Genomic DNA, 13,435 nt, shown 5'->3' with positions numbered 1-13,435 from the left:
AGGATAGAAAGATGTTACTGAGCCCTGCTACAACCTTGTTCCTTGGCCCAAGGATGTTGTGGGCCACGGCACAGGTGTGCTCCAGAGGGTAAAGGAGAAGGCATTTTGGCAAAGGTCACTGTTATGCTTCTGCTGTCTCTGAGTGTATCTAGTCCATGGTAACTCTAGTTCTAGCTCATTGCAAATGCCTGCAGAGTGGGTATGAATTCATGCTGTTGCCTTAGGCCCATATGGCACTGAAAGGCACTAGGGCAAACTGACCTCGTCCATGTATGACATCAAAGGGAATGCTGGTGTGGAGAAAGGAAACAGGAGCTGAGGCCAGCTCCACATCTCAGTCCCACAGCTTGCCAGTGTAGCAAAAATGTCCAAAAGTGCCAATGACACTGGAAAATATGAGTGATTTTACTATTATAATGCAGATGTTCTTTTGGGAGGGAATGTATTATCTTGTCCTTTTTAGGCTTACATATTTTCTTGCAGATGGCTCAGAGTTGTATTGCTCTGTACAGAGTAAACAGGTCTGTTTAATAGCTGAAGAAGAAAAGTCTACAAAGAGGAAAACACAGCTTATCCACTCTCAGTGATATTTCTCAATCTGAACAATAGAGCTCCGTGCAGAGTACAGTGGTACTTCCCTTTTGAAATGGATTGTATGCTGATAATACATATCATTTGCATGCTGCTTTCATTTTGAAAGCACATTACCAATGTATAGGAATCCTTACCAACACACTTTACAATTTATAATGCTTACTATCTTTGCTGTCACAAGTGGTATAAATTACTTGAAAAAGCTACACAGAGAAAATGCGTCACACTGCTGTTTTGTTAACCAACACAGCAAAATCATAAAATCATGTTCATGGCATAGCTCCAACAGCTGAATGAAACTCCAGATTCTTGAGGAAGCTACTTAAAAGATAAAACCTCTTATGGCATCCACAGCTTATATTCTTGAGACAGAATTACAAAATAGGGGCCTCGTTTGTTGCCACAAACCAAATTTTCCCAAATTAATTCCTAAATATTTCAATTGTACTTTCTGAATATTTCACTTCATTAAGGCAAAAGTAATTTTCATTGAACAAAAAGATATCTTAAGTCTAGGTTATTCACTACGTTTTTGCTCTTTAGCTTTTTTTAAAACATGAGAATTAAAAGCAAAGCTTTTTTTCTAGACATTTGGACCAAATTTCCTGATCAAATTTGTAAAACCACTGATTTATGGAACTGATTGTAGAAGTAAAGCCCTTCATAAGTATAAAACAGTGCAATGACACGGTGATATTTAAGAAGGAAGCCATATGAACCCCAGTTATTTCAAAGTGCTAACCCCATCCAAAAGATCACCCACCCCTTGTATGACATTTGTACTCTTGCTGCTAACCAACCTCACCAAACTGCAGGAACAACTCAACAGGAGCTGGAAGTCTGGTCCTGAGGAATGCCTGCTGATGTAACTTCCATTAAAGCAAACAGAGAGGGAACATTCAAAACCTTGCATTTCATTTCTACCATACAAAAGGCAGAAAGACATTGAGGATGAATCTTTGCAACTAAATTGTGCCCCGAGCTGCACATGTAAGTCCCTTGGCACCCAGGGGCATATTCTAACCCAAGAATGGAAGTTGAAATGCTGTGTGCTAAAAATATAAACACAACTGCTTTCCTCTTCTCTCAAGCAAAATACTTTAATAGTGCTGATATTAACCAACAATGTGACCATTCTTTAAAATACCCCTGTTTTTCTTTTGTAATGTGGAAAAAATTCAAATTCAGCCCATTTTGCTTTTCAGAAAAAAAAAAAAAAAAAGGAAAGAAAAAGATAAAAAAAGGAAGTTATTCTCCTACCCTTCTCCACGAAACTATTTTTGGGTATAAGCAAACACAGACTGCAAATACATGAGACCGGTGACCTGGAGTCTTATTTGCAGTGTATAGACAAGAATACCCTGCTGAGAAGGACTCCCAGGGTCTATGAAATCCTGCCAGGGAGCAAGAAAATCTGCTGTATGGTATATCCTTTCCTGCAGTTTCTTGCAGTGAAGAGCTCAAAATCTGTCAAAACACGCTGCCCTTTGTGACTCTGCTCATTGAGATGTACATCCTGTACAGAATTTCATATTCAGATGTGAGCACTAAAGTAGCACATGAAGACAGCCCCTACCAAAGCCACTGCTCAGCAAACACTGGGCACAGACTGACCCCCACACCCAAACAGCTCCCAGTGTGCACAAAAATGTATCCACATCCTGGTTAAATCACCCCTGAGAAATCTGGATCGCATCTGGTTAAACCTGAGTCATTTGTGCAGGACTTTTCAGTGAACAGTGATACCAAAGCCTAGCTCAGGTAAGCGGGTGCAGATGTCTGCAAGATTTAACCACAGTCTGTCAGGATTCAGTTGACTGAATCACATTTCCTTTACACTGCACAACTTACAATCGTAGAAAGCCAAGATTGTCCAGCTTCAAAAGCCAAGCACAAAACTTCCCAAAAGAACCTTAAACCATTTCCTACATTTCTGTTTTGGATCATACACCATCTGACGTGATTCAGAAACCATCCAGGACAGGCTCTTAGCTTGCCTTTTTTAGCTGTTTTCTAGGAAATGACAAATCCCACTCTTTGGATACTGCCATCAACCCAAGCCTAGAAAAACCTTCAGCTGTAAAAGACTGGCTCACTGAAGGTGAAATGAGAGCGTGGAGTGGGAGGATGCTCTGGAAGGTTATAGTGCACACACTTCCAGGAAATTAAATGAAATTAAACCAAGGAATGAAATCCTCATGGATGAGGGAAATTTAAGAATATTCTTTGTTAGTCTACTGTTACAAAATGACGACTAAACCATTAGAGATCACTTTCTGTTTTCTGGTTAAACAAAGACCAAAGAGGAGTAAGGTATCACTTGTTACCCATCAGAATTATACTACACTGTGTTAAGCCTTCACATACAAGCATACAAAAATTTCAGATTTAGTAACAGCTAGGACTTTTTTTTTTCCCTTATCTGATCTTTATTTTTGTTTTTGAGGAAGTATTTATGGAATTATTACTTAGGGGATCAAAATTCAATATAACTCAGTATCTGTCTGTTACCAGTGACAAGTATTTTAAAAATAACAGAGTGAAATGTATTGCTTTCAGATAATGAATTAGTTAACTCAAGTATTGCTAGTGGAAACAAATAAAATTAGCAGTAAAACAAATATATTTGCAATAAACTCCCTACTTAATGAAAAACAAGTGTGGAGTAACTTTGCTCCATTACAGGGAGAAAGTAAATAGTATTGTTAAGAAAGCATTTCTATTTTATGTGAGATCTATCCCAAGCGTATGTATAAACCAGAATATTTATATAGTTTTGTACCCATAGTACAGCTCTGGGATGCCCACAGCTCTTGAATCACTGTAGAGTTCCACTGACATCAAACAGACATAGGACTGCACTTGGTCTGTGCTCTCCCTACAGTCGTTTGAAAATAGTAACAGCTTTACCACAGAAATCAACAGAGTATAAAGCAAGATTATATTACATTTCAAGTCAAAGATCACTTATTTTTATTTCAATGATGGATAGATCTTGTACTTTCTGCTTTTTTGTTCACTAGATAACAACGGATTTGACTCCATTGAAGTCTGTTCAGTCGGTCTGGATTTACATTGGTAAATTTTTGAGAAGAGTTTGTCCCTGAGCAAGAAAATTCTTATTTTTGTTTTCCAACACAGCATCAATCATAATACATAAGGATGAGTGAATTGAAATTGGAATTAAGACCAATAATGACAAAACATATTAACAGAAAACTCTCAAGTTCCTCTGCATTCAGGAAAGCAGTGCACACTTATTATCAAAACATGAATAATTAATACTTGATTCTAGAGTTTTTCTTTAGAAAGAAATTATGTGGAATATTATATGTAGGCCTTTCCCAACTATGCTGTGGGTTTGTTCCTAATGTTACACTTCAAGTAGAAGTGAAAAAAATCTGTATCAAGTCCCGATTTTCCACTCCATATCCCATTCTGATTCACATTCACTGCCATTATAATGCATGTTAAACCCTGCACGACAGGGAATGTTTAATCTAAATGTAATTCTGTTCCTGCTCTTCTCCCCTGCCATGAAGACTTTTATGAGGCTTTGTAAACCATTTTAACTACAAAATATAAATTTAGAAGTTAAACTACCTAAAGATATCCTTGCAACTGTCAGTTATAAAACTAACCTAACCAAATGAAATGGTAAATGGATTGGTGTTTTTTGCTTTTTCTAAGGACAAATTACCTTTACTTTCCTCTGAAAAATTATTACTGAAAATGACTAATAAAAAGAGAGCAGAATCAAAGGAAATGCCCCTAACATTATGTAATTGTTCCTCTAAGCATTTCTGGGTTGAAGAACTGAGAATCCAACTGAAAACTAAATTCTGCTTGTGGTAGTAATGGAAAAAAAAATCACTGACTTTAGAGGGATTATTTGCATAACAGGGTAAAGGAAGATTTTGTTGGACAACAGAAGATAAGAAAAACTTTCTAAAATAGAACAAATTGTTGAGGTAGTTAGAAAACATTACTGCATAACTGCTTTACAGATTCTCTCTCATCCATATACAAATAATCCAAAAGAGAATATCACAGGCACTTAACAAAGTCTAATTTCAGAAATACAATAGTACCAAACAATTTTATTAGTATTTCATACAAATTTTGAAGTCAACACTGACTAGTACTTTGATGTTCATGAAGGCAAACAAAATTAATAAACAATAGGTTTCTGTGTTTTACATTGGACAGGATGTCATAAGTAACTGCCTTAATTATAAACTAACCTAAAATAGTAATGATCAAAACAGGGTAAAGCCAATACATTTTGTTTTCTTTACTTTATTTCAAAATAGAGTGATTATGAGTACATTCTTGTTATATTTCCTTCCTAACTCTTTGGATGCAACCAAAAAAAAAAAAGAAGTCTCACTGTGCTCATTTCATACAATATCAACATACAAATCATGCAAAAGATATTATAGATATTATACCACCATCAAGTTCTGGATGTTTTTTCTTGATTCTGAAACATTTGTTAACATTATTCACAAGGCCATGCCTTTATAATTTATATCATCATTATGGCTTAAAAAAAAGCATTTAAAAATATATTTATACTAGATTGCTGCATTATTGTCAATCTTGAACACTAAATGCAAAACATAAATCACCTGTTCTTGTGTTCTTGCACCGCGGTATTTGCTTTCTGATAAAATTGCACAATTTTTTTTCTTTTTCAAGGAAACGAGTATACTTTATTGATTTCATTTAAAAATGGAAACTTCTTTATAATACAATGGAGACAACAGATTATGCCAACACCTTCACTGATTTAGTTTATGTCCATGGGTCTTAACAGCCATTTTACAAGCATGGCCACTCAAACCGATATAAGGAACAGACAGACCCGTTAAGCCACACCCGAGTCACCTTCTCAGAAAGACTGACCAGAGATTTGAATGATGTCACACCAAAACTTCTGTGCAGACACATACACCGATTCAAAACATGGAGAAAATAAACTGACACTAAGGTTGCCATTCAAAGTAACAATTTCACAGAAAAATAGTGTTTTGCCAGCTTCTGCATTCTTCACTCACACTATTATGCCTATATATTGCACCATACATTGTAAAACACGTGGGGACAATTTCTACAGGAAGGTCCAGATTGTGCAACCTTTACTGATGCTGGTGAACCTACACTCAACTGCATAACCCCAGACGAGTCACTGGGCTCTATGGATTATATACAATGGTTCTGAGCTGGCTTGTTTTGAAGTCAATGACAAAACTCTAGCTAAGGCCCACTCTTGGGCAGGTATCTAATTATTATCTCATGAGTAATACCTCTGCACATTATTTAGGTTGAGGTGAAATGCTTTACTGGAACTGGGGCCTCAGTGATCAGAAAATTCTGACCCAGTGTAATGGTACAGCATAACGGTTCAGGTCTTTAGATCAGCAAACAGAAGACACCACTCCAAAAAACAAAAAAACTCAAACAAATTAAAAAAAACCAAACCAAACCAAAACAAAAACCCGGAAAGAACATCCCCAGAAAACCTTGCAACACAAAGTGAAACAAAAAACCCCTCATTTTTTCTAGCTTAGGAAGGTATGGTCATTTGACTCTGTTCTTTTGACTCAGGGCAACACAAGTCATAAGCACCAGTTTTACCATCACTTAGAAGTATTTCCTTAATTGCAATTTGTAATATTTTTAGCACATTGCTCTCAGGAGGATCATACAGGACATGCCAGTGACAATGCACGGAGTGTGTCAGACACTTTCTGCTTTGGCAAACCCCATTGAACTTGGACCCATCCTCTAAGCCACACAGCTCTGTGCAGAGCAGACCAGGGACCTGTCACCCTCAGCCTACTGAAGGAGCCAGCAGAGTCCACCTGGTCAGTGCATCATGGACACTCCTTAATCCACAGACAATAAATAAACTCACACGTTCTCAACCAAACCTTAGCCATGCCCTGCATCATTGGTTAACCAGGAGCTTTTTATGCCAGAACTGCGTGTGTATGCAGTATCCGTGTCCTCAAAATCCCCATGACATTCTGAATTAAGTTAATTATTGTGCATGGATAGATGCAGCTTTTTGAAAGAAACTCAGCCATTAATTTATCTCCCACAATTTTATTATCTAAAGTCATCTATATACTATGCAGTATGGAGAAAAATAATAAAACCACCCTCTTTCTAAGCCAAAAGAGCATAAATAAATGTCTGAAAGTAGAGAAACGTTTTGTTTGCTTTCTCTTAAATAAAGAAGCAGTGCTTTTTTTTTTTTTTTTTTTTTTTTTTTTGGTCTATTTTGATAAAAATATACTTCAGGCTGTTTGCCAAGTATCATTCCAGAATAAAAATTCCAACTCAGTGTCACAAAGCCCTGAAATTAGAGGTTTATATTGGAAATAGCTGACACAGCCTTCTCCACAGTATTATTATTGAGTTTTGCTCTAATTTTCGCTAGCTTCAAATTCATGAAAAATGTTCATGTTTATATCGTACTATCTTAATTGATTAATGCATTGATTATAAAAGGTTAGGAGGGGTAAAGGTTCTGAAAGCAAAGGAGATAAAGAAGGTCTCACTGAGTCAAAGAAATTTTGTTAATCTCATTGCATAGATTTGCTGCAGGGTGTTTTACCAAGATATCTCCATTCTCATGTCAAAGTACCATCTATCAGTGAGATACAATGGGGATTTTCTATTCTCCTACCTTTTTCCCTGGCTGTTCAGATTCAGCTTTCACAAAGGCAAGCTTTTACTCTCTAGTTATGAGCTACACAGTCCTCTGAACTGAGACCACTATATCCATTTTGCACTGTGGTTTTGAACAGGTTTCGCCATATTGTTCTCTGTTCTGATGAAATTTTGCTGACTAAAAGCAGCCAGAGAGATAAGAACAGAAAACTTCTGCATGTTCAATAAAAATATTCCCCTTAGCATGAATTCCTGTAAATGCTTGTCAAAGGTATTCAGATTAAGCTGTAGAGACCTGAAAAGCAAGAAAAATGATGGCAAGTAACATCCTGGGACACAATACTAAAAAACTAATCAATCTATTTTAAAATGCACCATTGGTAACAGATCTGAAATAAGGTAATATGCTAATCTCACAAGAATAGTACAGAACAATTTTATTATTATTATTATTATCATTATCATTATTATTATTATATCTGATCACTTAATTCTGGATGATGCTATACATTACATCCCCGGCTGCTGTTTGGTATATTGTTCTGGTTTTATTTATACTGAATGATTAATGCATTGTGATCAGGAAAACAAGTCAGGCATATTAAATACATATTAAGGAGTACACATTTTTTCCTATGTAGTATACAAAGTATTTCATAAATATGAATTATATTACAAAAATAATTTCTGCTACGCTCACACAGTAAGCACTTTGACAATTTTGGACAACCTCTTGGCGTTGCAAGAGTTTCACGTAACTGAGAAGGAACTCTAGTTATAATTGGAGATGAGTCTTAGAACAGATTCTGCATAAATATCAAATATTTTCTTCAGATGTCACAAATACTGCAGAAGTCAGGTTGAATTATTCTCTTTCTTTCTTTCTTTTTTTAATTTTCTGTATAGACATGTATGCTTCAAGTGGTCAGATTTATTTCATAGGTATGTAATGCATGGTATATTTTAAACACAATTTAACATTATAATTCCAGTGGTTTCAAGATGCAGCCCATAAATGTAACCAATTTACACATACTATTGAATGTTCTCTCTTTGCATGCTTGTTACTTTCCAGATAAGCTTTAAACAGTGCCATTAGAACACCGCAAATCAAAGGATTACTCCAGTTCCACCAACTTAAATCCACGTGCAGGATGAAGGACCCAGCTGGAGTACAAATATCAGTACCAGGTTTCTTGTGTTTGTTCTAACAAATCACAAGGAGACGATGGTTTGCATTTAGGATACAAAACATATATGCCTCTTGAGGTTAAATTCAGTGTAACGTGTATAAAGCATCCCTTTGGCAATAGAGTTTGCAGTATCCCTACAGGATTCCACAGGGCATGAGCTTTATGGAGTAAAATCTATTAAGGAAATTCTCCTCTACTTGACAAATCATACACAGCTACAGTTAATCAGACACCCTTGGATACACCTGCCTCTATGCCTATCAATATAATATAGTATTTGGAAGTTAAAAGTCAACAAAAGGCACTTTCATCATTAAATAAATGTCCTCTGTAGGCAATAAGATTGTATGACCTATATTTTATTCAAAGCTGTTTGTTCTTCAAGGACTTGTAGGTAGTCAGGTGAACCTTGAAGTTTAGCTTTTAGTTCAAAATATTCACTTTTTCTTTGTTCTACTACAATTTTACTATGATTACCACCTATTAGAGATTTCTTGGCTTTTTTGTCTTGCAGTTTCTCTGGGTAACGTATTTCAAAGCCACTGACCCCTATGCTGTTGTATTCCTTTTTACTTTGAAGAAAATTTTGAATAAATACATTGGAATCCCTTCCAGGGAATAACTCATCCAGTTCATCGATTGTGCTAAGTCTTTTTCTGGTATCCACATGCAATAAATCTTTCTCCTTGTCATTCATATTTCTCAGAATGACTTTTTGCCCTGGTGGGTCAGCAAACGTGAAGCCTGTTTCAGACTCTTTCAAGCCACAGGTATGACTTTTGCTCATCTGCTCAATGGTTTGAGGAATGAAGGCCTCTGCACCCAGTCCATCTTTTTTGTTTGACTTGTGATCGTGTTTTCTTAGCTGCAGTTGCATAGAACTGCACTCTTGGTTTCCAATCCCTTCATGCTTTACGGTTGGTTTTTTGTTGCGCCGAAGCACAAAAACAAGAAGACAAAAAGCAACAAACACTGTTAAAATCAGCACAACCAATATGCTTAGGATTAGGATGGACAATGGAACTGGGCCACCAGGAGGACTCCGGACTGGTCCTGGCGGTGTTGTAAAAATAACAGCAGGCATGGGACTAGTGAATAGAGCAGATGGCTTGTTTAAAAGTTTAGGACAGAGAATCTCATTTTTCAGAGACTTAAGTTCTATGTTAGCAAACTGCACAGGTGTCTCACATTTCAATTCCTTCACCACAATACCGTCATTTAGCTTTTCAAGCCACAGTTTTAAAGCAACTAAATCACAAGTGCAGTCCCATGGATTACCTTCCAAATCTATTTGTGTAAGAGATTTTAGCTGATCAAGAACACCACTTACAGGTAAATACATGAAGTGATTGTTCCTCAGATTCAGTCTAGCAAGTGGTGCACCAGCAAAAATATAAGCTGGCAAACTTCGCAGAAGATTGTTGTTCAGGTAGAGCAACTGTAAATTTGGCATTAAGTCAAAGGTGCCTGCTAGGATTTCTTTGATAACATTGTATTCCAAATACAGATATTGCAAATTGTGGAGGCCAGCAAACATTTCTGGGCTCAGACGTTCTATCTGATTGCCATTGAGGTACAATCTTCGTAGATTTGTAAGGTTGCGGAAAACATCTCCTTTGATCACTGAAATCCGATTGCTGCCTAAATGTAGCAAATCCAGCCCCTCAAACTCAGCAAAATCTGTAGTATCCACATCCTTAATATAATTGCCATTTACATGCAGTTTCTTGGCATTTAAAGGTTTTGGTATGAGTTCAGCCATTGATTCTATATTTCTTTCTTGGCAATTTACGCTTAATCCCAAGTCTGAAGGATGAGTTTTGCAAACACAAGGAACCGGACAAGGAGTTAAAGGAGGCACCCTGGTCTGGTAAGATACGATCTGACTGAGATTGCGACTGGACAGTGCTTTGCCTGCTACTATCCCCGAGATCTTCGAAGGATTTGTAGTTTTTGGTGCCTTTGTGACTAATCTGTGCACTGATGTTTGGGTGGTGTGGCCATTGGGCGTGCTGTAACCGGGCTCCAGCTGTGAGGGAGGCAGGATGCGCACGTCAAAATCACTCCCTGTCCCCATGGAGCACAGCTCCTGCTTATTGGTTTCTTTCAGCAGCCTTCCATACAAGTCACTTGGTGTCTCACAGATAGCCTCTCCAATGTAGATGTTATAGGGCATGTTCTCCAGCCACGCTTTCAAAGGCAACAAATCACAAGTACAATTCCAGGGGTTGTCTTCCAGCTGCAATTCAACAATTCGCCCTATGTGTTCCAGAACTCCAATGTATGGAAGCTTCTGTATTCGATTTCCCCGTATATCCAGATGGGTTAGAGAAGCAAATCGAAAAATATTATCGGGAAGGAATGAAATCAGATTGTCATTAAGTATCAGGACTTTCAGCTTGTGAAGCTTATTGAAGGCTCCCCGTTCAATAAACTTGATTAAATTGTAGTCAGCTTGGAGATACTCCAAGTTCTCTATGCCAAGGAAAGTGTCAGCCCGGAGAATCTTTAATTCATTGTTGTTCAAGTGCAACTGTTTTAATGCACTAAGACCCATAAAGGCCCCTCCCTCAATGTTCTGTAACTTATTATTACCCAGTTGCAAGGACACTGCATGTGTAAAATTAAGAAAGGAATTTGGATATAGAATAATTAGCAGGTTGTTTTGAAAGTTGAGGTGGTAAAAATTAGACCATGGTGGTTTAAGCTGATTTGGTCTGTAGACTGCAACCTTCTCACAGTTGACATAGAGTACATTCTCAACTGACACACAGGAGCAAACATTGCAAATTTCCACAGATATATCAGCATCTGCAGTTGTAGAAGAAACTGGAGATGACAGAACCAGAAAGAGCCACAGAATCATCTTCTTATGATCAGCAAGCAACCTTAGGCTCCTGAACAAAGATAAAGAATCTAAAGAAGAAAGAAGGAAAGAAAAAGAAAACGTTTTTCAGTTGACATTGTTCCAAAACATCACTTGGGTTAGAAATTGTATACCACTGAGCTACTGTACCTGTCAAGTATTATAGATAAACTACAAAACCTGAATTTAAAACAGCATGAAAGACTTTAACAACCAAACAAATGCATGGGAGCTGGGATGATTTCAAACACGGAATGTAAATTTCTTTAGAGAAACACAAATAACTCTCAGGTCTGTCAAATGTATTTCTGTCTCTTGTACATGCCAAGCATGCATAACTAATAAAGTAAAATAACCAAAGGAAATTCCAATTTTATGCATATTTACTCCCCTCAATTGTGCACTTCTCATATGTTGCTGTGCATTTCAGGGATATTAAACACAAATGCTGATGTTATGCATACCCAAATATCTGGGATGGGATAGCACAATATAGAAAGGATGGAGATGCTGACACAAAAAGCAATGCCAATGCTCAGTAGAAGTTTCTAAAGCAGCAACACATACAGATATATCACTATGATAACGATATTCACTCAAGGGCTACATGAGCACACACACACATTGTTTCTGTCACTTCGGATACCTAGTTTAAATAAGTCAGTGGTAAACTGACTGCAGAAATACAACTATTCACAAAACAAGATCAGCTCTGGGTGACCAATGGGAGTACACAGACATGGAAGAAGCATGCACGAGCATACAGCCCCATCCCCAGGAATAACCATACACTGACTTGCAGGGAAAAACAAAGTCACAATTTGCCAGCCGACACTATTGAAATCTGAGAACTAATTTTTTTTCCCCTAAAACATTATGTAATTTGCTCTTATTCCTGCATTGATAAGAACCCTTTGTATATAGTCTGGCCAGCTGAACTGCCATTTTTTACGCAGAAGAACAGGAACCACAGCATTTCCTCTGAGTTATAATGTAGGGTTTTTTCCCCCTTTTTTAACAAATCAGTCAATAATCAATACATTGCGCGCACACACACACACACACACACACACACATACACATACCATCTTCCCATTACCCCCATTTCCCAAATTGTCCCTTTCATTTCGTGCTGTAGGAAGCCACAGAGTTGGCAGGAGAGAGCCAGAATGAAAAGTGGAGAAAGCAGGAGCCAGCTGGAGGGAGGAGAACCGGGCTGGAGGGAGACACAAGGGGAGGATGTGCCGGGGGTCCTGGAAGGGAGGGGAGAGGAGGGATGAGGAAAGACCGCAGGACAGAAGGACAAGAAGAAGAGGAAAAGCACAGAGGAGAGGAGGAAGGATGAGAGAAACTAATGGACGAAGGGGTCAAGGAGGCCGCTTATCGGGAGAAGGGGGAAGCGGAGCAGCGGCTGCCGATGCCTGCAGGCTCCCGACCCCGGCCGAGGCCAGCGCGCCCCCAGGGGCGGGCCGGTGTCCCCGCTCCCCCGCCGCTCCGTCTCCCTCCCCCGGCAGGCGCCGTCCTCTCGTATCCCTGCCTCGCCCACGCTCGAGTCCCCTCTTCTTTCTCAGCCCCGGGGCCCCGGCCGGTGCCGAGCGGGCAGGCTGCGGGTGCTGCGCGGGGCTGGCGGCGTGGCGGCGAGCCCGGCCAGCAGTGCCGGCACTACCGCAATTTTTTGCCGCATCCGGCTCGGCTGGTGCCGGCTCCCCTCTGCCGTGGGCGCCCCGTCGCCCTCTGGCTCCCGGCGGGGGAGGGCGGCAGGGGCAGGGGCGCGCTCGCAGGGCGCGCACATCCCGGCCGGGAGCGGGCAGAGCGCGGCGGAGCAGCCCCGCATCCCCTCCGCCGTCCCTTCGCGACAAGGCACGACCGTGCTCCCCGGCGCTGAACGCACCAGCCCCCCCAACCCCCCCCACCCCGCCCCGGTACCTTTGCAAAGTCCAGCCCGCAGCAGATCCACACACCCCCTTCCCCAGCCCCACTGCGCAGATCCTGCCCCCCGCGTCCCTCCCACACCTCCACCGGCTTCTCCGGCCCCGGTCCCTCCGCTCGCCCGCTCTCCCGGGAAGGATGGGAGAGGGCAGCGCTGAGCCTGGTGCCGCTG

The 13,435-nt window shown here is 39.7% G+C and overlaps 1 protein-coding gene across 4 annotated transcripts in view; it reads right to left on the bottom strand.

Annotated features, from left to right (window-relative positions):
• Window positions 1-7,290: 7,290 nt before the first annotated feature.
• SLITRK4 (SLIT and NTRK like family member 4) overlaps window positions 7,291-13,435 on the bottom strand; it is a 345,984-nt gene continuing 339,839 nt past the window's right edge. For 2 of the 4 annotated variants that reach the window (XM_068205003.1, XM_068205000.1), the window contains exon 2: window positions 7,291-11,384. In XM_068205003.1, coding sequence (XP_068061104.1) covers window positions 8,821-11,334 — 2,514 coding nt within the window. In that variant the 5' untranslated portion in view covers window positions 11,335-11,384 and the 3' untranslated portion in view covers window positions 7,291-8,820. Of the gene's footprint in view, window positions 11,599-12,433; window positions 12,569-13,435 lie in introns of those variants that run through there. The other 2 variants (XM_068205002.1, XM_068205001.1) reach the window with 2 other exon arrangements.

The sequence above is a fragment of the Anomalospiza imberbis genome, chromosome 14 (assembly GCF_031753505.1).
Source record: "Anomalospiza imberbis isolate Cuckoo-Finch-1a 21T00152 chromosome 14, ASM3175350v1, whole genome shotgun sequence".
Taxonomy (NCBI): domain Eukaryota; kingdom Metazoa; phylum Chordata; class Aves; order Passeriformes; family Viduidae; genus Anomalospiza; species Anomalospiza imberbis.
This window is presented reverse-complemented; position numbering and strand designations above follow the sequence as displayed.